At 42.4% G+C, this 27,653-nt stretch overlaps 1 protein-coding gene across 1 annotated transcript in view; it reads right to left on the bottom strand.

Moving 5' to 3' along the window:
* The window catches only part of LOC137184554 (leucine-rich repeat-containing G-protein coupled receptor 6), a 45,760-nt gene extending 19,642 nt beyond the window's left edge, over positions 1 to 26,118 (bottom strand). The window contains exons 1-2 of the mRNA XM_067592339.1: positions 21,594 to 26,118; positions 2,394 to 2,465 (exon numbers count right to left, since the gene is read on the bottom strand). Coding sequence (XP_067448440.1) covers positions 2,394 to 2,465; positions 21,594 to 21,838 — 317 coding nt within the window. The 5' untranslated portion in view covers positions 21,839 to 26,118. The remainder of the gene's footprint in view (positions 1 to 2,393; positions 2,466 to 21,593) is intronic.
* Positions 26,119 to 27,653: the final 1,535 nt, after the last annotated feature.

Raw genomic sequence — 27,653 nt, 5'->3', positions numbered from 1 at the left:
ATCTTATTATCAATATTAATGCCGCAACGAATCAAAGGGAGGTTTAGCCTGGCGAGATTTGCTACCTGCTTTATGAATTCATTTAATCACCTCGTATGAGGTTCAAAGGGATTAACTGTCGTGCTCTAGAGGTGAGAACTGAGGGAAGAGATAAGAAGCAGCATGATATACTTTACGTTTATGAGCAGTGCTTCTGAAGGATACTCTGTGTAGCTCATAAGATTTTATTCCCAACTCCTCGCTTTAGTGTAAAACAGGATGAAAGCTGGACGTCTTGCCACAAGCAGATTTGTTTTGGTTTGTGAACACGAAGAAAGCCAAAATTGGAAAAAATTAGAAAGACTATCAAAGACAGTGACTACAACTTGCAATAGCCTGCAGTAAAATGGAGATGGGGGGCTGTAGAAATGAATTGGAAAGGAGGGAGATAGAGTGAGGGAGGGCAGGCAGGGAGGTAGAGCCCAACATCAAACAATTTATCACTCTACCAGTCACAACATGCCTGGCCTTTGCCTCTCCCTGAGCTACCAACAAATGCTGTAGACCCACATCAAACGCTCTCTCTTTTAAACCGACCATGTTTGTGTTTAGGGCCTTGGTTTGTTTTTCTATGCGCTATAAGTTGTTGTAATTGCAATGTGTTTACCATAACTTGCCACGCTTCATCTCTCTAAACCTTTTAAACAGGAGTGAATGTCAGAAATGTGCTTCTCCCTGCCTTGGAATTGTCTCAACACCTCTCCAGAAATGGTCAGCAAGCTATAAAAATTGGCTTTGGGGCAGGAACATCCTCCTTGGAAGAATTACAAAGCAACAGAACCCTTCCATAAAGTGTCAGAACATGAGAGCGATACAGAGGAAGCAAGATCAATGGGGCTGTAAAACACTATCGTCTCTGGACAAACACTGCAGGTGGAGCTGCATCCAAGACCCCCACCCCCTTTTCCCCAATGCAGGCAAATGTCAGCATCGATGTTCAGCATCACTTTTCAGTGTGTGGTTCTCATTATTACGCCATCAGCAATATCTGACCTTTACCATTTTTACGACAGCAAAAGTTCAGCTCAGTTATCCAATAAACGACAGTAAATAAAATTCTTGAATTCAGTTCTCCAACTTCAAGGTGTCACTTAAATTCATTCTTCAGCTGTATTCTACTGTTCATATCCAGTTTGACTGTGACTCAAAGTCTACTGAATAGTTATCCAGCTAACCTTTTACTTTCATCATCATTAGCACATGCCTGACAGGCTGCAGCTGCAAGCATTAGCAAAGAAAACTGCGGACTCTTCAAACACCCAACGCAGACAAACACGCACACTCGCATGCACGCACACATACACACACACGTATACTGCAGGCTTCAGAAGTAAAAGAATCAGGTGAAGGCTGACATACACACATAAGCCCCCACAAATCACTACACACTATACAACCACATACACGTACACACACGCATTCACACCCTTGGGGCACATCTGTGGCGAGCCTTTGTCAAACCGAGACTTAGCCGAATACTGCTGAGTGGACGGATCAGATACCGGCCAAGTCGACCGAAAACATGTTCAAAACGTTTTTTGGATTTTGCTGCGGCATCTGTGCCCTATGAGAATAAAACCAATACTTTCTGTTTTGTGAAGTACTAACCAAATTGTGTCCACAGCATAGATTATATCAATCAATCAAAGAATTTGGCGTAGACTGCCGAGTCAGATTCTTAGTTTTGTTTGCTTATTTTGTGATCAGATATCTATCCCCAGATTCAAATCACATTCATTTCAAACAGTTTTTTTTCAGTAGGAGTTCTTATATGGCGAGATAGTGTTTATTTTGTAAAATTAAATGTTTTTGTAGAAAAACGTATTGTTTCTGAAAAGCCAAGAAAAGTAACTCATTTAGTGTATTGACACCTATAACAAACCCAACCGTATCTATACTTAATGCTATAAACAAGACAAACATAAATCTTTGCTCTTTTCATTTTCCCCAGTTTTCCTATCTTGAAGTTCTATACTGTGTGTTTGTCTTGGCAAAGGCTTGTGTCTACGTGTGTACTGCTCCTGCTGAGCTGTCCAGCTGAAAGTCAGAGAGGGCAAGAAAGCAGCGGCTTGGATGCTGAGCACAGAACCAGCTCTCTAAACACTTTAAGGACCATATATTCACTCTCTGAGTGACTATCAGATTCCCTTCACCTCCCTCTTTTGTGGATCTACTAGTGTATTGCTTCAGGCAGTTTCTTGGTAGGAGAGATTAGAGGCAGGCCAGTGTCATCAATCCCCATCACTGAGGTCTGCGCATATCAGCGGCTTGGTGAATGACTGTGTCTTGTCAGGTGTGAGTTGTGGCAATAGAATTTTATTAATTGGATGTGAGTTGAATGATTTTGTACTTACAGTTCTGACAGCAGGTGCAGTCGGTGGAAGGCTCTGGGCTGGATCTCACTGATATTATTCATACTCAGATCCCTAGAGAGAGAAAACAGAAGAACATCAGAATCAAAGTATCAATCAATTCATACCTTATCGATGCTCTTTGAAGATACTTCGGACATGTAAATTACAAATGTTTAAAATTTTTCATGTGGCAATCAATCATCAAGAGTAGGGAGTAGAACACAGAGAGAGGTTAGAGGGTTAGGTAGAGAGGTTGGAGAAGAGGGAGATGTAGAAGAGAATTTTCCCCAATGAATCATTGTTGGGCAGCTGTAATTTCCTCCTCGTTCCAATGACTCTTTCTCTTTTCCAGATGTCTCACTCTACCTTCTCTCAGATCTGACCCCTCAATCTCCTTCCATATCTATCTCTTTTCCCTCTCTGTCTTTCCTGTTCTTTATTTTCCTCCGTCAGGTTTCTCAGGAGACCACCTCCTTCCCCCTTTTGTTCATTGCTGTAACATAGACACACTCCATTTCTCTCTGCTTCTCTGACACACTCTCTGACGTGAGAGGGTGTGTTGGGGGGTGAGTGTTGACGCAGCTGCGTTGCGGTCAAAGAGGGAGAGGTGCAGGATGCTCGCATACATGCATGCATGCACACACGCACACACACATACATGCAGCACACATACGAAGCCTACTTTTTTAACACTTGGACAATATGAGGACAACTTATGTGTCAGCCTCTGGTAGAAAACATATATAACCTTGTGGCCCCAGTCATGTAAGGTCATCTCTTTGATAAACACAATGAAAGCAAGGAGGAGTGACGTCACCCCTTCTTTGCTTTCACAGCCCTTGGGGTCTTGCATGAGTCTTGAAGAGTGAGGCACATACGTGCGTGTGTCTGTGTGTGTGTGACACTAACCATTGCTCATAAAGCCAGACCACCGGGCTAGCAAGTGTAAACTGTGCTCTCAGAAGCCCTTCGCAGTTGGGAGTTTTGACACACTCGCTGTTTGTTTGTCAAGTCAGCCAAGCTGACAGGGAGCTGGATGGATCTATCCGCAGGCGTGATCTATATTCAGCTTCAGGGGAGATGTGGAAAAAACACTGCACGGCAACGCTCTGGTTCTCAGATTTGGGTATTTGTGTAGCCATATTTAGCAGTTGTGACCAGACAAATCCAGTATACCAACTGTTTGGTACTCTGTCAAGGATAACATTTAATATGAGACTCTAGGTTTCTCCCCTCCCACTGTCACCTGGTGTGGAATGTTCTCATCATGTGATTGAGCTTGCAACGTTTCCCATGTCCTTTCACATTTTGTAGGTCAGATAATTATGTAGCCTTTTTACAACTTCTGCTGACATTGAATCTTTTCTTTATAAAAGACATGTTAGTTTGCCTGCATGGGAATTTCCTGTTACAGACGCCCCCCTACTGGGAGGTCTGACAGTGCCATCCCAGCTAAGAGAGGTTCAAGGTGTTACTCAAGGACACATACGCAGGGTGGGTGCTTTCGATCAATGGCAATGCAGAACAACACAGAACAGAAGTAGGCCATTAATCTTCCAATTTCAGTGATCACATCACCATTACTGAACTTAACTTGTGTTCTATTCTTATTTTTTGATGAGCAAGTTGCTGTATTGTTTGTATCTCTTGTTCTGCTGGCACACCACAACCACAGGAGTGGCATTGTACACATTTATGCAGCCTGCAGAGAGTGATAATGCATATTGAGAGCTGTTGTGGTAATGTGCCATAAATAGTAGCAATGGGCAAATAAAAGAGAAGAAGAAGAAGAAGAAGAAGAAGGCAGCAGTTAGCGTAAACAATGCAGGTATCAAAACATTCAAAAAAGGCTTTTTGATTGCTCTTGGCAGAATAGGAAATTAAATCTACATATTTGTAAGGCATTACCGTACAATGCAGTTAGGAGTGAAAAGTTGAATGCATGCTGTCTTTGTTTACACTAAAACTCCACCGGGCACCTTTAAATGTTATGGCCTTATTATTGACATTATATATACCTATGTCTGTATGTTCCCCTCATCTTATTTAGCCTTCAGTTTACAGTAAAATATCAAGGTTACAAGTGAGTGACACATAACACATGGCTGTGTTAACAAAATAGTAAATATAATGAATCCCAAATTTGAAATGTTCTTTTAAGTGCACCTCATCAGCTCCTTTAATGGATTTAAAATTTAAAACACTCTAACTTTTTTCTTAAGTAATTCTTAAGTAATTATGAGTAAAACGATTCAGTAAATTTAAGCATTATTGCGTCATTTATTACTTTGTCCTTGTGATGACCCCAAACACTGTTGCTGACATGATACCTCAGGTCTCCCTCTGAACAAAAGCACTGAGGTGATGTCATGTAAATTATATGCTTCGTGTTTGTCCCATTTTTGGCACAATCTGCGCAGTTCCAGGCAGTAATTTGGGAATGAATGAATACAATAAGTGTAATGCACTACTGCCTGATTAAAGTCAGAGGTAAATATAAGTGATAACAGAGTTGCCATGGAGATGACGCATCTAGCGGTAACCGCAAACCAGTTGACATAATCAAGCCTGGGTGACATCACATATGACACAGAGAGCACAAATAACCTCATGAATAATACACAAACACACCTTAATCCTAGTCATTGTCTGTGTATTAATATGCTATAGAGAAAAAATATTTATTGGAACATTCAGGAGGGATCATTAAAGCATAGCAACACATACACACACACATGCAGGCACACACATCACCCAGCTTCTGGGGATGCACCCACGGATGGAGACAACTCTCCATTATCTGGTCCTGATTAAAGAAGCCATAAACAAACGTTGTGTGAAGTCCATAACAGCGGCCTCACTCAGACAGAATAAACACGCAGAAATGGAGAGAGAAAATGTTTAAAAATAAAGACACACAGTGGTGAGTCATGGGGAAAGGTTGAATGCAGCTCAGCTCGGCTGTGCTCTCCAACGAGCTCATTGGGAAGTCGGAGAGAGAGAGAGACATTTCTGCTCTGCAGGCCAAGGCCTCCGCTGACAACTTGACGTATCGTTGGAAGGCGTTGCGCTATGGCTTGTTTTTAAAATCAAATAACAGCTGTGGCTTTTTTAAACCATGATAATTATGATTGATGACTACCACATGTGCATTGTGTCGGCTGGCGCTGTGACGTGCAGATATTTTCAGCGCAAATAAACGGCCGCAAAAGAAATGAGAAAGAGAGCGCTCAAAGATTTTGCAGCCTCTGCAGTATATGGGAGTTTCACAATTAGAATTGGGGTTTCTGTGTCCCCGTTTTATGGGCATCTCTTATGTGTGTGTGTGTTATGTGAAAGAGAGGGGGACTTAGTGCAAGTATGTGTGTCAGTATCTGTGTCTGTGTGTGCAGTACAATATTTTTTCCATTTATAGGTGGCTGCGGTGTGTGTGGTAAGATGTCTGTCGCTCATTTTCACACCCCTATTGTTTTCCAGTGAGCCTGCAGATGTGGTGGGTACAGTCCCTGGTCGTGCCTTCACCACATCATACATGGACGCTGTTGGGGCATGGAAACGGATTGCTGTGTGGGTCTGTGTGTGTGTGTGTATATGTGTATGAGGGAGAGACAAAACGAAAGAGACATAATGGAAGCTTATGTGGTTTCTTTTCTTTATTTTTCATGTGAGTATTCAGTAGGGAACCGTCCTGCCCTATCTTGGCCATCGCGGCGTCAAGAAAACAGGCTGATATTGCTTGCCGGACAACACATCTCTCAACTGGCAGAGGCACACGGGCCATCTCTTCCCCTCAGATCTCCGTCTGCTGCTGAATGATGAACTAAAGACTCCTTCAGCAATATTCAGAGCAGAGCATGCAGACAAGGAGACCCATGCTCATCCCTCAACAAACACAGTCACAAATGTGCCTCTTAACTGACTTTTTATCCCCCTCTGCTCTCAATCTGCAGAATGACTGACAAAGCCCCCAGTGATCTCCTTCTGTTTCCCTGGAGAGGAATTAGATTTTCATGTGCATGCATGTTATTTTGTGTTTAAGCACAGTAGCGCGTGCAAAATTGAGGTAAATATTACAGCAATTGGAGGAGGAAAAAAAAAGACATTTTTCCATTCCTATTCCCTGTATCGTTCCATGATTTGCAGATACACAATGTGCTCTGATAGATCATTTAGTCTTTCCGTTCCAAAGTGTGTGAGTGTGTGTATGCATGTGTGCATGTGAATGTAAGAGAGGAAGGCTTGGCATAGGAAGAAAGGTAAAGCACTGGATATTTGACTGCTTTATGCTGTGATTGATAGAGTAGACTATGGCAAGGAGCTTGTCTTAAGGGGGGAACAGAAGCATGAAGAAGCAGAGGTACATTTCCATTCATCAGCCTCAGCCCTTTCTCTCCTTCTCTCTTGTGCCACTCTATCGCTCACACTAACTCTCTCTCCCTCCATCTCTGTTTCAAATTTCAACTGGAGCATGGGGTTACATAGTCCGGTAGTTACAATAATGTGATTTATCATATTTCCCCTTCGCCGTCAACAGAACTACTGAAGTATGTTATCGGCTGTGTGATCAAAGGCACTGTGTGTGTGGGTGTGAATGTGCCCCTAGCTCCGTTGTAGCCAATTTCAAACTGGAAGCCTTTCTGACAAGGGCTGGTGATTTAGCGCAGCAAAACAACTGGCCACATCATATGAAAAACACTCCTGTTTATGTTCAGAGACATACACACACACACACACACATACACACCCACGCTACATCCACATGCACTCATACGCACTCCAGGCTCCGGGTGGCTTTTGTGGGGTGGATGATGGACCACCCTGGTGAATGAATATACCCTCAGACCAGGACAGATGCGATCAGCAGTCAGGTGTTTGTTTCTAGCATCAATAGTTAAATGTGTCAGTCAGACAAAGCTGGGCAGGAGCAGGCTGAGGAGAGATGACTTGATACATTTCTCTTTGAAGGATATTCATAGTCTCAAAGTAAAAAGAAAATCTTTGTATGGAAAAGTTTCTGGCATGTTGCTCAAGCATAAAATTGCATGCATCACATGCACTAGCTTACATTGTTGCCCTTGTGAAGGATGTTTTTCATGACTCTCTCTCTTACATATACACACACACACAAGAGCCATACCCTGAGGTCTTCCCTCTCACTTCCTCCTCTGCTCTCGATCTCTTTCTTCTTGCCTCCCTGCCAATCCTTTTCTCCCTCACTCAGGTGGAGACTCTTACCAAACAAACAGCCAATAATGGCAGTAAGCTCTGAGCCTTTGAAGGCGGCTTATCTGTGAGGAACATTAGAGTAATAGATCTTTAGTGGAAAGCAACAACCAGAGCCTTGCCCACAGGGCAGGAGTTCTGCATTAGCAGTGCTTGAACCACACCTTGGCTGTCTTTTACAGTAACTATGACAGTAATGTCTTCAGTCGGATTCAGCCAGTCTGATCCTCTCCGCTTAGTTCTTTGAAACAGTTAAAGCCATGATGAAAGAGGATCTTTTATTCCACACAATGCAACTGGTAGTCAATGCTTGGGCGCCGCCTTAAAGAGGGCCTAAATGGTTGTGTGTATTAGCATGTGTGTGTGTGTGTGTGTGTGTGTGTGTGTATGTGAGAGAGAGAGAGAGAGTGCAGAATGTGTGTGTACAATGTGTGAGGGTGAGGTCTAAGTGTGTTTGCTTTTTTCTATCTGAATAGACTGACTGCTTTGGCATTCAGTTTCTCTCGTGGTCACACATGAGCTTGCACACACACACACACACACACACACACACACACACACACACATATATACACACACACAAAGGGTCAGGAAGGAGGGTACAATGCTGTCCTCCCCTCCTCCTTCCTCTAAAGATGTGTTTTTTTTTCTCCCTCTCTCCCAGACTTCCTGGGAGGGGTACACTGCCCTTTGTGTCCAAAGGCACTCTCTCTTTATCTTTCCCTCTCTTATTCTCTCTTTCTCTCATTCACTGGGCACAAAGAGTGAGGGAGAGGGCGAGGAGAAGTCTTTCACCTGGACAAGGAGGGCCACGGGGAGGACTCTGCCACAAAAGAGCAGAGAAACGGAGAGGGAGGGAGGAAGAGAAAAGACAAGATAACGAGACAGAAAAGGGAGATGCGTCTGTGTTTTTGTATTCCCGTGTTTTGTGCTCTTTTCCGCTTACTGCGGTTTAGGGGAGAATGACAGGCGGATGTCTGGGTGGAGAGAACGGCTGTTTAGTCTGAGGCCATGTCATGGGAAACATATTCATGCCCTCTGGGACTTATTCATACCCTGGTATACCGCACACACACATACACACGTGCACATACACACTTTATGTCCGCTCCTTGTCCTCCCACACACACCCTGTCATGAGACAGAGGGGAGGGGGGTGAAAGGTCAAGCACTTCAGTAATGGAACAGGAAGTGTTGGAACAGTCGGTGCTACACAACATACAACTGCCTCCAACATGTGGACAGGACTGACAGGCAGCTGTTGTGGGTAGGACATAGCTTCGGAAAAGCATTCATAGCCCTGCCCATAGTCCACTAATCTGTTGTTTTGGCATGTATATTTTGTCTGGCTTTCATATATGTTCTTTACATGACATGTGCCAGAGAGCATTTTTCATTGTAAATCAACGCTAACAATTTATGCCACATAAAGGAAATGTTTCATGAGCACAGGACAAACACATGCCACTAAAACCTATTGAAATAATGGAAAAAATGTGTGGTAAATGGGTTACAAATTTCACTACTTTTCCACACATCCTGAAAAGGTATCTCTTACAGAGATTTTTTTTTCCTGCACATTGATTTGAGGCAGATTCACAGCAGTGGACACAGGAGTAAATGAAACCCGATGAGTATTAGTGTCAGGCTCTATTATGACTTCATTTGGTTGAATGGCAGAAACAGGAGGACACTGGATCCAGTTAGAAGACCGCTCAAATCCAATCCTGGCTCGCTCCTCCTTTACTGCTGCACTCACAGATCTATGATCAGCTCATCTGCTCCATATATTTAACAGTACCCATGGATAACATCTAGAACTGAACTTAGATCAGCACTTGATGAAATCTTACCCCATACCAGTGAGGACATGTGGCTGCTGTTGGTTTAAAGAGATTTAGTTTGGCCTCTTGCCATGCATGTAAAAAGTCCAGATTTCCTCTTTTGCTCCCTCTCAGACATGTAATAGAGATGTGAGTAAGTCTGGCTGCAGTTGCAGAGACTCTGCAGTGGCAGAATTCCCTGCAGCCTCCCTTTACGGCAGATGGAAAATACACCTGTGAAGTCCACTTTTAGAAAGAAGTAATACTATTGCCTTATGCCATCATCATGACCTGACTGCTGTTTCTGCATTCAGATCAGTTAACCTAACCCTCTGAAATTAAGAGTCGTGAAACAGATTTTATAATTCTCCATCTACTTCATTCTCTCCACCTTCTGTTTTCTAGATCCCCTCCTCCACTTTCTGGTCATTTTTGTTCTCGTCGTGTGCCCACATGTGCGCACATGTGTGTGACATTTAAGTGTGTCTGCGATTGCTTCTTTGTTCCCTTTAGCTAACTCCCATCCCAGTGGTCCATTCTGTCAACCTAATCCCTGCTAGCATCGCTGTATCAGCACTGCTCTGTGGGATGCTTTGATGCTGCACAGGGGGATTGGATAGGGCATTAACCATCATTAAGTCAGTTTGTACATGTGAGTGAGTGTGTGTGTGTGTGTGTGTGTGTGTGTGTGTGTGTGTGTGTGCAGGCAAGCATGATTGTAAATATAGGCCTATGCATGTGCAACGTGTTTCCATGTGTATAAAGTGCACATGGGGGTACTGTGGGTACGTGCGTGCGCATGTGTATGTGTGTGTGTACGTTGTTGGAAAGGGCATTAAGTATCATTAGCTCTTACTAGTCATCACCTGCACACTGCCAGCTCCACATGAGCCACTTTAGTCAGCAGACCTGGCCAGCGATCACACAGATAGGCAGACAGAGACAGACAGACCCATGTTGAGGTACGGAGGGAACTTAAAGAGCTATGGCCTACGTAGACTGCTATCAGCACTCATGTTAACATTGTCCTATACTGTATGTGTAGGGCTCATTATTTTCTGTTTTTATTCAACACAAATCTTGGAATTTATTGTGTTTATTTGGAATATTAAAGATGGGTAAAAATCGTATTTTAAAAAGTCGATGATTGAAAGTCAGTGGTGAACTGTGGTAAACAGCGTCCTCTTGCAGCAGGAAACCAAACAAGGTTTGGATTTGTGGGAGCATAAAACTGTATTTAAAATAAGTTTAAACCAGTCTGCCAACCAATCTCATAAATGATAGCTCGCACAGGTCATAGGTACACACATGTGCATGTACACGCACAAGGACAATTAGGGACATTTGTCGTGGCCTGGCCCAGGATAGGACAATGCCTTCTCTGTAGTGGAAAAGAGAGGGTTAGTGCACTTGCACAGATTCGTGCACACACTCACACATGCAAACATTCCCATGGATTCTGGGCTAAACAGCAATCTGGGCCATGCAGGCATTCTGAATTCTCTCAGTCAGAAACAGCCCTTCACCCCTCAACCACACATCATGGGGAGCACATTCCAAACCCCCATGTCATACTTGCGTCATGCTGCTATCACACGAAACATACAGATCCAGATATTCAGTCAGTGGGCACAGGTCTGACCCCAACAAATACCAACCACTATTGTGTTTAGTCCACATGGGCTTGTGACATATAGGCTCTGGTGCATATACACTCCACTTTACTTCCCTGATCTCCACCTCCTCCACCCTAGTTCCCTTCAAGATCTTGTGTCGGGATTTCTTTCTGCTTTTTTTCTAAAGGACAGGATGTGGAGCGGTAGAGCACACTATGGCCTCTGTGTCTTCTCTGCCTGCTGCTCCTGAGGGAATTGTCATTGTTTCCATTGTTGTCCTCTACCTGCCTACCTGCCGTCTGTCCCTGAGCGACATTTAAATGCCTCCCAGGTTGCTCTCAGGAAACCACAAACCACTGCACTATCCAACACTAACTGCCTATCCCTTCTCTCCAACACCCTTCTGGCATAAATATCACTTTTGTAGCAGGCGGAAGTGGCTTTTTCTGCTGGTGTTCACTGCAGGGCCTCCAGGGAATCTAGGAGAGAGCTGAAGAATTGACACTTGGAGGCAAACACTTAAAGTTTGCGGGAAGGAAGGAAGGAACAAAGGAGGGAAGGATGGGTGGACAGAAAGAAGGAAAGAATGGAGAAAAGTTGTGCAGTAAATGCTTCTTTATGAAACTTTTTAAGATGAACAGATTAACTATGATGGCATATGTCACTGTTTGCTTCCTCTGTATAATCAGAGGTGCGCTACTCTCTTCCCCAACTCTGATCATAGCTGACAGTTAGTTGGCTTGTAGCCAGAGCACCTCCCCCAACCACCGTATGCACACATACACACCTTGAAAACATTTACACCATTTGGCTTGGCAGTGTTTCCCTTAGGTTGACTGCTTTGAGGTGGCGGAGAGGGGGGGCGGTGCACTGAGCAAAACTCAGAAGAGAGTCAGCAGCCAGACATTTCTCCATTCTCTGTTTAAGAGCAGCTGAGATTGACACTAAAATGAGAATAACTGGTCCACCTTAAAGGTCAGTCACCTTAAGTGAGCCTGGTCAGGTTAGGCTAATCCATTGTCGCTAACTTCAGGGCTAACCCCCTAACTTTTCCAGCAGTTAGGGAAACAACAGACGAGACTTTTCTTGGTCTTGAGAAGCTGCAGCATTTATTAAATGATACACTGTAGCCTACACTGTACATTTACTGCCATATTGACAACTTACTGCTAACCTTTTCCTCTACTCCACTCATTCACCATCACTTTTCTGCTGCTCGCTCAAGAACACAATCACTACGCGCACATATTATGCACTTCCTTATTCCTTAAATGAGCTATGCTACACATAACAGTGCCTTTCAAGTAGATGTCCTTTGAAGAATGAGGAGAGGGAGGATGACTTGAAACAATTCCACAATAACATAGGGTGTTATTGTGCTCGCACAGTGTGCGAGTGAAAATCTTTAGTAGCCCATTGATATTAATGATAGTGTGAAATTTTAGCAGTGGCACTGATAATTTTGCAGTGGTGCACTGCTGCAGAATGAATGTAGGGGAAACACTGCTTGGGTACACACCCTCCACTTTTCTCACTCTGCTGCCCTGAGCTATATACATTCATTTTGATTTTTCATTGCACATCATACATTCACACTTAGTGCCGTATGACTAGCTTCAACACCTGCTCCGAAGACACACACACACACACTCAAGCACTTAATGTATGGATTCTTGTTCTAACTGAAGAAGGCCAGAGGAAACAGGTGAAGAAAGGAGAATAGGTGGGGGAGGAAGGATTGACAGAGAGCGAGCGAGGGAGGGAGAGGAGTGTAGATGGGGCGGGGGGCTACCATAGACGTCTGGAGCCAGGACACTGATGCTGGAGCTGATAGCTGCTGTATAGACCCTCCACTGACAATACATGTGTGTGTGTGTGTGTGTGTGTGTATACTCTGCTATTCTTTTATTTTTGTTCATTTTTGCCCCCTCCAATCCTCCTCCTCCATCCCCTACAATCTCTCTCTCTCTGTCTCAGACATGATGTTTACAGTGTGACCCCGGTCGCTCATGATAGGAATCATTCCATCAACATAATGGCTAAATGACACGCACACAACTGTTACAGCCACCACACAGCGGCAGGATGTTGTCTCCTGCATGTGTACGTAAAGTATGTGTGTGCTTTTGTTTGTGTGTGTGTATGTTTGCCTGCCTAACTTAAACTGGCTCTTCAAAATCTTCTAATATATGTATTTCTCTGTCACCAATTTCTAATTCTCACCTTTCTCCTTGTCAGTTTTCACCCCTTCTCTTCATCTTCCCTCCCTCCATATTCCTTATACTCTTGCTTCACCTCCACTGGCTAGAAAAAAAAATAATTCCCTCAGCAGTCTGGGTGGTCTTCACACACACACAGACATGCGCACACTCACACACTCCTTGGTTTTCCTCTGTCTGGTAATGCGCTAGCTGTGGTTTCCTGGCCTCGGCCAAAACACCGTTAGAAGTTCACCGCACTCACCGCTACCACAAAGCATCACCTAATCGCTGCTCAACTGCAGTCACAGACCAGCCCCAGACTCACATACAAATGCTCTCGCACACTTTTCCTCTTACACAAACACATGCACACACTGAAAACTGCTGAAGGATGTGTGAGATGTGTAAACATAAGCACCTGACAACTTTAGAAACTGACAGTCTGTGGATATTATCACACCTGCAAACATTCCAGCTAGATCATGAACATATTAATTATTTTCAACATGATTAAACATTTGCTTTAGATAGGCAAGAGTCCATCAAGAGGACAGTTGACTAATTCATTTGCTCCCAGCAAACATTTGTGACAGACAAGCTACTTACTGTGTCACTATGAAGCCATCCCTTATGACAAGTTGCCTTGCTTGCAGCTACGCATAAAACAGCACAGATCCCCAGTGTACGTACTGTACACAGTGTTCTCAAACTCAACACACATTAACACACATGCACACACCCACACAGACACACACCCCTGGGCACTGTCTTTCCTCTAATCTGATATCAAAGAGAAGGTCTTTCAAAGCGTCTCACATGACAGCTCATTTCATGCGTAGCCCACGGAAACGATTATTGTCATAAATCTCTGCCCACTCTGCTCTGAGTTGCTCCGAGCACCTTTGCCTCCGAATAGTTAAATTCCTCTGCAGAGCCGACCTGCATTCACATCAGTGTTATGATACAATTGCTTTTGCTGATTACCATTGTGTATGTACCTGTATGCAGTGGGGTCGCCCAAGTGTGCAAATAAACACTAGTAAAATAGAGTGAATCATGCATAGCCTGGATTGCCCTCTCGGCCACTAAAGCACGTACAATTGCGCTCACTTTGAAGAGCTCTCCGATGACACGGGTGAATGATGTCATGTAGTTTCACAGCATTGCGTGGATGTGGTTTGTAATGTGGACTGTTCCCAACCAAATCCCTGTGACCTCCGAGCCTACAGTATGTGCTGGGAGGCTAATCCAGCCTCCACAGCACAGTGGGGCGTGCTGGACAGTTCTGCAGATCTTTGTGGGGATTGGACTGGCTCTCCGCTATTGTAACCTTTTATACTCCAGGACGAAATGAGAAACTGAAGCCTGCTGTGCTGTGTTCTGGCTTGATGAGCCACATCTACTCTGTGTGTGTGTGTGTGTGTGTGTGTGTGTGTGTGTGTGTGTGTGTGTGTATGCATGCATGCGGGCAGGGAGGTTGAGGGGAGGTTGTTGATGTTATTTGTGTTTGATGATTTTTATGAGCGAGGCTAAAGAGAAATCTGTGATTCTTGTGTGTGGTATCTTAATTTGTTGCGGCATCTCTCATGCTGTCCAACATTCCCTTCTTCTGCCTGCGTTCCCTCTGCAGTAAGTATGTGGGTTTGTGTGACTGTGTGTGTGGGCGTGTGCGGTTGGTCGCTGAGTTTATTTATCTTATTCTAAATCAGCCCTCAAACTCACTAATTGGTCCAGTTCCACTGTTAGGTAACGAGGGGAAATGAACAATTACTCTTGTGTTTGTAGTGAATGATGTGTGTTTGTGTGCATATCTGTGTGTGTGTGAGTGTGTGTGTGTGTGTGTGTGTGTGTGTGTGTACCAGGTATTCCTTATGTTGTGGGGACGTAAATCTGTTTACTCAGTCATGTTGTGGGGACTCAACCCCCTTATGGGAACAAAAAGCAAGTCCCCTTAACGTAAATCGTTAATTTTAGGGTGAAGACTTGGTTTAAAGTTAAGGTAAGTAGGTTTATGTTAAGATTAGGGTTAGGGTTAGGCAAGTAGTTGTTATGGTTAAGTTTAAGATAAGTCTCCAGGAAATTAATGTAAGTCAATGTAATGTTCTCTGAAGTGATGGAAACATGACTGTTTGTGTGTGTGTTTGTTTGTGTGTGTGCGTGTGTGTGGCTGTAGAGGAGCAGTTATAAGCAATGCAGATTTCCACAGAGGGAGTCTCAGGTCATCACTGTTTTTATTTTAGAGGAGGACTGAGAGGCTCAACACTCCCTCTCAGATTCATCACTGCTTGTGTGTATGTGTGTGTGCTGTTCCCCATTGTTGGGCCAACCGCCTGATGTTCTCATAGATAGAGTGATTCCTGGACGGAGTTAGGGACCATATTTCACCGTCATAAACTCTACAGCCTGCTAACTAGCCTGCTAACTGCGTGCTAACATCTGAGCTGCACCTGTGGCTGCGTGAAGCTTGCAGGGTGCTAACATCTTAGCAGCACCTGTGGCTGTGTGAAGCCTGCAGGGAGTTAACAACTCAGCAGCTCCTGTGGCTGTGTGAAGACTGCAGAGTACCTTCATCTGAGCAGCACTATACCTCCTAAGAAAGGGCAATCGCCTGAGGAAGATAGTCTTGTAACCACGAGTCAACTATCAAATCTGTTAGAGCAGCAGAAGGACTTCTACAAGGAGCTTCTACTCCAGCAGCAAGATAACTTCAAGTCTTTCATCCAACTTATAGTTGATGGGACTAACAAAAGACTTGAAGGAGTCATAAAAGATATCCAGGAGGTGAAAACAAACATGCAATTCACACAGAGCTTTGTTGATGATCAAAAAAAAAAGTGGAAAAGGACACTGAAAAGAAACTACGGGCTATGGAAGCTGAGATCTGCACGTTGCGGGAGGAAATCGATGGGATTATGTCTAAATTTGACTACATGGAAAATCAGTCGAAAAGGAACAACTTACTTGTGGACTGCATCACTGATGAGCTGGGAGCGAGCTGAGAAACTTCTGAAAATAAGATCAAAACCATGCTGGAAAAAAACCTAGGCCTGAGAAGTGAGTGCATGGAGATTGAGCGTGCAAACAGAGTTGGCCAATTCCATCAACATGGCAGACCCAGACCAATTGTTTTTAAATTTCTTCATTTTAAAGACAGACAGTCCATCCTCTCTGTAGTGAGAAGGCTAAAAGAAACTAATATTTTTGTCAATGAAGACTTTTCTGACATAGTGAAAAAAAGGAGGAGAGACATACTTCATAAGCTCCGAGAAGCCAGAGAAAAAGGAGGCAAAGCCAGCCTGAGGTATGACAAACTTGTTATTCAGCCCAGGCATCAGACCCAGGCTAAATGAGCAGACCTGTTTTGCTTTTAACTCGAGTGGATAGTGTTTTTAATATGACTGTATGAATAATGTCTCTGGGTTTACCTAAGATAGGCTTAAGGATTGCACACCTTAACATCTGTAGTCTAAAGCTTAAAGATCTCTTGATACTACTAAACAATGATAATATAGATAAATGTAATTGCTATTTCAGAAACACATTTAGATATCTAATGACTCTGAATTAGCCATATCTGCTTATAGTATTTTCAGACATGACAGAAATAAGTATGGGGGAGGTGTTGCCATATATTTACAAAACCATATCCCAGTTAGGGTCAAAAAAGATGTGGTGAAACTAGTTATAGAAACCCTTCGGCTTCAAATTCACCTACCTCACATCAAACCAGTACTTATTGGTTGTTGCAACAGACCCCCTAGCTCTAATGATATATGAACTACAGATGCAGACAGAGAGATGTACTTTCTGGGGGTCCTAGACATTGACTTGCTTTCTTTGTTCTGTGCTCTGAAAGGGAGATTACTAGTTGTAATGAATGTATGTAATTTTACTCAGATGATGAACATGCCTATCAGGGTGAGCTCTAAAATATCTGGAGTCTTATCAGCTACATGCATTGACCACATTTACACTAATGCCAGTGAACTCTGCTCTAAGGCCATATCTATCCCTGTTGGTTTTAGTGACCACAATATAGTGGCTATAGCAAGAAAAACTAAAGGACCAAAGGCTGGATCAAGGATTGTGCTGCAAAGATCTTATAAATCCTTTTGCAAAGAAAAATTGATCAATGATATAAAAAATCTACAGTGGGACAGGGTATGCACAGTGAAAGACATATATTGCACTATGTATGTTCTTGGAGATGTTACACACTGTTGCTCCAACAAAAAAATTCACTGTGAGAAGTGCTTTGGCCCTGTGGCTCGGTGAGGAATTGAAAACATGCATGGCTGACCGGGATGAACTGAAACGTGCTGCAATAAAACTGGGAGACTATTCGATGGAAGAAATACCATGAACTCAGGAACGAGATCACAAAAAAACAGACTGAAAAAAATATCTCCATCAAAACAAGATTCATGAACTAAAGCATGATGGGAAGAAATTATGAAATACTTTTAACATCATTTTAGGTAGGTCAAAAGCAAATAACCCATCCTTCATAGAGTCAGATTACAAAACCCCTTGAAATGGCTAATTATTTTAACGACTTCTTTATTGAAAAGGTTGACAGTCTAAGACATAATATGAATAACTCAAATGCTGAACTGTCTGTAGAACTAACTGAAGAATTTATCATGAAAAACAAAGATTGTAGGTTTAACTTGAAACCAATACAACTAGAGGAGGTTAAAAAAACCTTATCTCAGTAAAAAAATGATAAGCAGTCTGGACTGGATAACCTTGATGGTAAATTAATAAGAATTATAGCTGATTACATTGCTGAACCAGTATGTCACATTTTTAACCTTAACCTGAAGGAAAATATTTTCCCTCAAGCATGGAAAGTTGCCAAAATCATTCCAATATCTAAGAACAGCAGGATTGCCTTCAGTGGGGTGAACAGCAGACTTATTAGTATTCTTCCTGCTCTTAGTAAACTTACAGAGAGACTAGTCTTCTCTCAAATTTTAAACTATTTCTCTGTCAGTGGCCTTGATCCTGAGTTTCAGCATGCCTATAAAGATGGCCACTCAACCTTTACTGCCTTAACACAGATGACGGATGACTGGCTGAGTCAAATAGATGATAAAAAAAATTGTTGGAGCTGTCTTGCTTGACTTTAGTGCTGCTTTTGATGTAATTGACTATGAACTAATGCTAAAAAAACATTTGGCATTTGGTTTCAGTGAAAAGGCTGTCAGCTGGATGAAAGGTTACTTGACTAACAGTCACAGTGTGTACTTTAATGGGAGTTTTTCAGCTACAAGAAAGCTTGAGTTTGGGGTTCCCCAGGGTAGCTGCTTTGGTCCTCTCCTCTTCTCAATTTTTACCAATGACCTACCCCTTGTGTTAAATAAGTCATCTATAACGGTCTAAATGATGTTCTGCAAAATGAACTTGAATGTGTGTCAAATTGGGTAGAAAAAAACAAGCTTGTGCTAAATGTATCTAAAACAAAGTGTGTTATCTTTGATTTGAATCATGCATTGAGGAGTGAGTTGCTTCTCTCCCTCTCAGTGAAAGGTATAGCTTTGGAGCAGGTCCCTGAAGTAAAGCTTTTAGGTGTCGCCCTGGATGAGCAGCTTACCTGGTCTTGTCATATTGATAGGATTGTAGCCAAAATGGGTAGAGCAGTGTCTGTCATCAGGGGTGTGCCTATTTTCTGACTGATCACTCAGCCAGACAGATTATACAATCACTGGTTTTGTCTCATCTTGACTACTGTTCAGTAGTTTGGTCAAGTGCAACTAAAAAAGATTTGCACAAGCTTCAACTTGTGCAGAACAAAGCTGCACATCTATCTCTTCACTGTTCATCCAGGGTGAGTGTAGAGGGCATGCATGAAGCTCTCTCCTAGCTAAAAGTTGAGGACAGATTTTTAAGCAATCCTCTAGTTTTCTTTTGTTATATTTGTACTATGGCCAAGCCTAAAAGCTTACATTTAAAGATTTCATATATCAATGACAGCCACAGTCATGTAGTAGTTCCTGCACCTAGAACTTGTGCAATGCAGAGAACAGTTTTGCACAGAGCTACAATTCATTGAAATATGCTACCATGTTCCCTAAAAAAATCAACTAGCAAAGCGTCAACTGTATTCTGGTATATGACTCTGGGTATTATTGTTGTCTTGTTGTGGACCTTCCCAGAGATCTTGTTTTGTTTTGTTTAGTTGGTTCTGTTTTATTTGTTTTCTATTTGTTTAGTGCTTTCCTCTCTGGGAGTTTTGTTTAATTCTATTTTTTCTTTATTTTGTTTTTTCTGTTTAATGTTAGAGTTATTATCATTATCATTATTGTTGGTATATTTTTCTTCTGAGTATGGCTGGGCAATATATTGTTTGAATATATCTCTCGTAATATCGTGATTTGGCACGGATGCTGTCACCAGACTGTCCAATTGTTCTATTTTTTGCCTATCTATTATTTAATAATTTTTTTATTATATGCCTTACCCATCTGGTCATTGTATCCACATTACTAATGATTGTTTATCTAAAATCTCATTGTGTAAATATTTTTTGAAAGCACCAATAGTCATCCCTACAATATTGTTGAAATATCGATATTGAGATATTTGGTCAAAATATTGTGATATTTGATTTTGTCCGTATCACTCAGCCCTACCTTTGAAGCTGAGAGGGTTCTGTGTGTTTAAGCGGTGATCTGGGGGTGCTGGGTGGGTGTGAGGTAATCTAGGTTTTGGGTATTGTTGTTAAGTGTTCATGTATGTTTTATGTTGATTTTTATGTGTAGACCCCAGGAGGAATAGTTGCTACCCTTACAGAAATGGGGATAGTAATAGTAATGGGGATCCACTTGAACAAATAAACAAATACATGTGTTTTAACTTTCAAATGAACACAGTGAAATCTGGCCGTCGCAGGCTCCCATGACAGCCCAAAAGTTGGGCATTATTCAAATAGAGTTGTCTTTTATGTGTCTCCTTTAGAGTCGTTTGCTACATAAACTGTTGATCTTTCCTCATTCCCTTGAAATCTGTCCCTCCCCTGTTATAATACTTGTAGATCCTCTGGTGAGCAACTGCTCTATCACACCCTGTTTCCTGGATTTGACTTCTATCACTTCAATATCAGTTATCACAGAGTGTCTCTAATCTGTCCTCAGAGGCTTACGCAGCAAAGCAATTTGAAATATCTGGCTGTAAGCATAGATTACGGTCTATGGCTGTTAGCCACAGCAGGGTGGTGTAAGAAAGTGCTCAGATCTCCTGTCTTTTGCATAATATAGGTCTAAAGCTACTCTCATTCCTGGTGGTAAAAACTTTTGATGAATATTGTGAATTATCGTGTTTTTAGTGGTATTTACACTATATGCCATGTGCTCTAGCCGACCTTTCAAACACATGCTCACAAATCATAATTTAAAATTATGTTGACTTGTCTTCAGCCTTTGCAAAATTAAGTCATTCAAAGAGGTCATTTTGTCAGGTTTTCAAACAAAAGAAAATAGAAAATGACACTAGTTATTTCCAGGTTACATGCTAACGATTTCTATCCATTTAACCCTTGAGTTTCGGTGTCACAGAACAGTGTGATGCGGAGTGGTGGCAGAAAACTGATTAAACCTCAAACATATTTAGCCATCTGTGTTCAAACACTTCCTCATTCACAAAAACAAATGTTTGTGTCATGTGCTTCCAGCTTTCATGCACACACACACACACACACACATATATATATACACACAAAAAAATACACTTACATACATATACACAAAGCACACACATGTGCACACACACTCTCACGATGGATCTCCAGTTGGCGCTCGGAAACCTGACACTGAAAGAAAAGGTCCAGTAATTTTGCCTTAGTGGTCAAAACACACACACGCACACACACTCTATATCTCTCTCTCACACACACACACACACACACTCTATCTCTCTCTCTCACACACACACACACACACACACACACGTTCCCACTTGGCCCTGTCCGTTTCTATCTACATGCGGGTTATGCTGCTGTTTCCTGGTTGCACATCCAACCGACTGTTGCTTAATGCTCTATTTTTTAAAAAAATGTTGAAATCTCAGCTACAATTCAGCAGGTTTTTCATCCACAAGAATAACAATTAGGATTTACAATGAAAATGGCACTTAACCATGGTGCAGGGGAGAGGAAGTGAAGAAGTTTGGGGATCAAGGAGAAGGGTTTGGGATGAGATACAAGGTGGAAAGACAGGAAAAGGATGAGTGAGGTCAAGGAAGCAGTAAGAGGCCTGGAGGTGGAGAGGTTAAAGTGAAAGTAGGAGAAGATAACACACCCAAGAACTTTATGTTTTAACTGTAACACGTTTTACTCACAGGTAAGTGGTGAGAGGGCTGATGTTGGCTGGCACAGACGATAGTCCCAACTCCGAGCAGTCCACCATGACAAAGATCCCATCTTCCTCACACTGGCACGGAGACGGGCACAGCAGTGCCGCCGGTCCCTGCCTGTCCTGGATCCTTCCGTACCCCCACACTCCGGGGGCGGACCCCCAAACTCCTCCAGCCATGCAGAGAATCAGAAGCACAGGCAACATGTCTGACTGTCCACCTGTCTGCATCTACACCTGTATGGATTCCTGTCTCGTCACACTCTCTTCTGTCCTTTCTGATGTTTGAAGTGTCAGCTGTGACAAAGTGAGGAAGTCCCAGAGCTTCTTCTCTTTTATAAATTCTCCTCTGTCTCAGTTCAAAAGCCCTTTACTGCCTTTTTCTTCAGTGCAGGTTGTCCACACTTGTCACAAGTTCTACCTCTTCATCCCTTTTTATCTGCTTTTAACTGTCTGTCTTTCCCCTCTCTGTCTCTCAGTCACCACTTCATTCCCAGGGGTTAACTTTGTTGTTACTTCTTTCCCCTCTTTCTTGTCTTCCCTCTCACTCTGCCCTCTACTTTCTCATCGTCTTTCTCCCCCAAACACAGTCACTCTTTCTCCCTCTCTCTCTCTCTCTCTCCTTGTATATATCTCTTGCTCTCTCTGTCTCTCTCTCCTTACCTATTGTAGAAGGAGCGCATGAGTTGTGAATGAGCTACCCTCATTGGCCCACAATTTAGGGATGGGCTGGAGCATCTCCGGAAAGTGGGAGGGGCCCGCGATTCTCAAACTCTTCCCTCTCTTTCTCCCTCTCTCTTCCTTTCCCCCTGTTTTATTTTGCTTAGAAGCTCAATGTGAAGAGAAAGAGTGGGTGTTTAGTTTGAGAAAGGGAAAGGGGGGGTAGGGGGCAATACAGTACTGTGGTGTGGGACAAGATTTCTCCGTGTGGGATCTTATGAATGGAACTGAGAGAAAATGAGAGACAGTGTTTACAGCTGAAAGAGAAAGAAGGAAAAAAAAAAGCTCTAGAGGGTAAGAATGAAGGCAGTAGAGTGTGTTTGGCTGTGTGAGAGAAATGCAGAGGGTCAGAGTGTGTGACTGGGAGTGACTGTTTGGAGGAAATTGGAATTCTGACACTTCAGCACCCCTTAGTCCCCAGAAAGAGCAGAATCCAGTGTCTCGTAAGTCACACCTTCTCAGGTTTCTGCTGCTGGAATGTCGTGATCGTACACTCACAGAAAGCACCGCAAGCATGCATGCACACACGCACTTGGACACCCATAGAAAATAACAGATTATGGGTGACCAGCGCAAAGGAGCTTGCGTATCCATTTCACATACACGCACTCCAGTCCATAGAGAGAAGAGTGTGGATTTGTGAAGTGTCAGTTGCCTCGGGCAAAAGCCTATCTGTGCTCACTCGCAGTTTTTCCACAGAGTCTTGAACATAATCTCATCTGAACCCCCTATCTTTTATTAGAACACATCATTCTAGTTTGTGTAAACTTAGTTTTGAAAAAGAAAACTGCTTTTCTGCTGAGGAAAAATGAGTGAGTATACAGCAGCTGTTAAACTCCAGCAGAATACATACTGTACACCTGCACAGGATGTTGCATAACCGCCTAATGATGCATTCTATAATTATGACAAATCAAAGAAAGAAAAACCGGCATGCAATTTAAAAGCTGTGGCGTCTCTATTCTGTCCTTTTGTTAAATTTCAGGCGTATCTCCCAGCCGCAAGAACAAACCAGTAATAAGCCGCAGTAAGGAGGGGAGATAGAGAACTATTCCAATAGAAGAAAATATACAAAAAACAGCGCACCAACTAATGCTGACAATAGATTTGAGGAATTTGCGGCAATCCTAGATTGGGTTAGCATTAAATCACATCTCATAACTCTATTTTCGGTTAATTCACACCTAATGATTCCAGTTTTGGTGATTTTCATGTTGTACTAGAGGGATTACATGGTCAACCATGAGTTGATAAAATATGCCAACCATTTGGGCTCTTAAAATCTTTTCAAACCACACTAAATTAATTCAAAAATGCATGGAAGTCAATGTGGAAACAACGCTGTTTTCTTAGTTCCTGGAAAGCTGAGGCTTGAGGAACTGAGGCTTTCATTCAGCAGTGACAGTATGTTACATGCACACACATGCACAGCCAAGTAAAACATCATTCATGTGCAAGCTTTGCATAGAAACTGAACCTAGAATAAGTTCACAACATGCTATTTGAAAGATAGAGCTACACAGTTAAATGGCCTTGCACCCATTTCGAGTTTGTCTACCCCTCCGACCCGTCTCTCTGTCTCTCTCCTTTTCTGTCTTTCTTTCTCCACCATTCTCTGTAGGCTGAATAGTTTCTCATTAATTAATTAACATTCCTATGCCACTGTGTTTTCTGAGGGGCCTTTGTTATGGCCCTACAAAAACTCTTTCAGAGTTGTTCTTCACATAGTCTCTCTCTCTCTCTCTCATGCTCTCTCTCTCTCTCTCTGTTCTAGCTTTTCTTCGTCTTTGTAGTGGAATGTCTGTTGTTGCTCCCTTTGTCTATTGACAGTTTAAAAATGCTGAGTGAAGAGTTATCAAGTGATGTTTTATGGTATTTTTTTTTTTACTCGGAACGGGCAATTATCTCAATGCACATTCTGTAGGCAGATTTACACATAATTCACAGGAGCGCCTTGCGTGATCTTATAGTACACCCACGTACAGCACACACACTCTTTCCCATGGGCACACACGCACATACACAAAAACATGCACATGCTCTTCATACACCTGCAAACTCTTCCACTCCCCGGGCTCTTCGCCTCACCCCCTTCTTGCGCGCTGAACTCTGTCATCTTTTTAAATGCTCTTTAATTGTCTGGCCTCGGGGGAGCCCTAAAACACACATACTGTAAAAACATGCATGTCTGGTCTGCTGCCCGTCTCTCTGTCTGTCTCTCGCTCTCTCTTTTTGGTCTATTTCTCTTCTCTTCAATCACAGATTTGTACTGTACACAACCACGCATGGAGCTCTTTTACCATTACAGAAGTAAGCTGCGTATTTGTTCACATTGCACCTGTTTTGACACGGTTGTGATTGATGTGTGAAAGGTCAAATGTGAGTCACTGTGATTCATTCCTCTGCTATGAAGGAGTGTGCAGATCCTCATATCTGTTGAACACTGTAGCAGCTGATTTCACTCTCAAACAGAGAGGGGAAATGCTTCTTTAAGGATGTTTGACCTACACTGTGATGTATGTGAAGATAAATCATTCAGCATACAGCAGGATAACGTTCTCTATAGATTTATCTGATGTATATGACTAGACAGATCACGTGCAATGTCACTTAGTTGTCAACAGAGAGTGGCAGCTTAGAAATACTTGCTTTTCAACTTACCAAAATGCTAATGCCAGTAGTGTTAAGGGCAACAAACAACAGCAGTGTCTTGACAACTCATCAGGATATGCCACTGTCCTATTTCCCAGCATGAAAACTCTTTCACAAAAGCACCATTTTTATTTCATTCCAGATTGGCACATCTCAGCTACTGTATCTTGGCTATTACTTATGTCTGTATGATGCATTTGGTGTGTGATAAATCTACTGCTTGGACTGATGGCGGCCCTTGTGTATATGTCAGTATTAGATTAATGAGCTCTGTGTGTTAATAATGTGCAAATCACAAATTTTTTAGATACCGATTCGGCTCTGGGTTGAACGAATGCCTCAAACAAACACACAGTTGTTAGCATGTGTAGACATTTGTACATGCATTTGAAAAAGTATGCGTGCACTCTTATTCCCTTTCTCTCTCTTTTCTCTCTTTCACTCGCTCACACTCACACACACGCTATCAAACAGTCTACATCAGATCAAAGCCAGCGCTCCCTCCCTTCTCCTCCCCCATCCTCCCTCTCTCTCTCCGCCATGCTCTCTGGGCTGTAAACACTATCCAAGCAACGGCAGCCTTGAAGACACAAAGACAAGTAGCTACCTGACACCTGACACTAACTTGAGAGCACTCACTGTGGTCTACCTGGGAATAAAACACACGCATACACACACACATACACACACACACAAGGCTACCTGAGCTCCTTGCAGCAAGAAGAGTCCATTCAGGGAGAGAACAGAGAGAGTAGCCGTGCAATCAGCCCCCCCCCACCCCCCCAACACACACACACTCCATCCCACCTCACCCTCCTCACCCAACTCCTCTGCCCCACCCACTCTCTCCATTCGCCAGAAAACCTCCTCCCCATCTCCTGCACATCCAAACTAAATTTCAGACCAAAAGTCAACGGGAGTGTGTGTGTGTGTGTGTGTGTGTGTGTGTGTTGCGTGCACCTGTGTGCACATGTCTATAGACACATGTGCCTGTGTCTGTATTTGTGCATGCCTGGGCCGTACAGAGGCAATTGAAGGCTAACTCAGGTATACTCAGCGGAAGCAAGTGAGACGCCGTGGGTCGCTGGTGGCGGCAACCTAGGTGTGTTCACTGGCTTTTCATGTGAAACCACCTGAAAGCCAACCACCTGAAAGCCCCCCCCCCCCCGTCCCGTCCCTCTCTTCCTCTTTGCATCTCACAGTACAAAGGAAAGGAATGAATGAAAGAAAGAGGGATGGAGGAAGGGGGATGAGGTAAGGGGTTGAGGATGCAAGGGTGGGGCAGTGGGGGGAGGGGGTGCTAGCGAGCACGCAAAACACTGGAGGGGTGGAAGTATTTTCCTGTGTGTTTGTGTGGGACGATTGTAGGCCTCTAGGGATGTGGTTAGCCATGGAGTTCAGCACAGCACTCCATCACAGGTTGGGGTGTTGAGCTCTTCACCTCAGCTGGAGGGCTGGTGGTTTGTGTCATCATTCTGTTATGTAAAACTTAAGAACTTTTATTGACGAAGCGTTTCTTTTTAATGCCTTACTTCAAATGAATGAGTCAGATGTAAAAACTCTAATTTAGTTATAAGCACAAAGTTCAGCAGCATTGTGTCTTTTATAATAATCCAGATAAACTACATCACAGTTCACAATTATAGATACTTTATTCCAGCAGTGGGAATTATATGTTTATTTATTTATTTCATTTATTTGTAGGGGAACTTGTAAAATATTAGATATAAATGTTACCATTTGATGTATTGTTTCATCTGCAGCCAACAGCACTAAACATACTGGATCATATGCATAAAAAAAAATTACACTCAACAATACGTAACACAAACCATACTGGCAAAAAGTGTATGTTAGATAAATTAAAAGCAAGGATATTTGTACACAAAGCAAAAACAGTCACAACAGCAGACTTTTCAATTTGACTTAAAAGCCACTGACAGAACTGTGAGTCTTTCTGTTGTCTGGTTTCACTGAGTTGTAGCTTTCATAGAGAATGCTGACTACACAAATGCTGTGTGACAAAAGAGTACGGTACAATCTCTTATGGACAACATTCTTGAGAATTTTACACTGTTCTCCGTACAAAAGTGAACAATGTCAGATGGAGGGACAAAGCCATTTAAAATGTCATACACAGGACACATGTTCAGATATAATTAAATTATTAAAATTTTCAGAGCTTTATTATCAGGCATAGTTTGATATCTTTATTAGTTTAATATGAAAGTATATTAACATAAGATAAGATAAGACTTTATTGATTCCCCCGAGGGGAAATTTGCATGTTATAACAGTGCAGGAAACAAGGAAACAGATAAGAACTAGGATTAATAAACGCATATAATATAATTGTAATAACACACAACATACTATACATTAAATACCTTATAAATGTTACAGTACTTAGGCTTTATGCATAACCTGACCTAGGTTGTAAAAATTGAAAAGGTGTGCAAAATATATGCAGAAGTAATGGTAGATGTAGCTAAAGTTATATATGTATGTGTTACATAGCTGAAGTAATGAATACAAAATAAATATGCATGCAGTCGTGTTATATATATATATATGTATATATATATATATATATATATATATATATATATATATATATATATATATATATATATATATATATATATATATATATATATATATGTATAATCTCACA

This window comes from Thunnus thynnus, chromosome 6 (assembly GCF_963924715.1).
Source record: "Thunnus thynnus chromosome 6, fThuThy2.1, whole genome shotgun sequence".
Taxonomy (NCBI): domain Eukaryota; kingdom Metazoa; phylum Chordata; class Actinopteri; order Scombriformes; family Scombridae; genus Thunnus; species Thunnus thynnus.
This window is presented reverse-complemented; position numbering and strand designations above follow the sequence as displayed.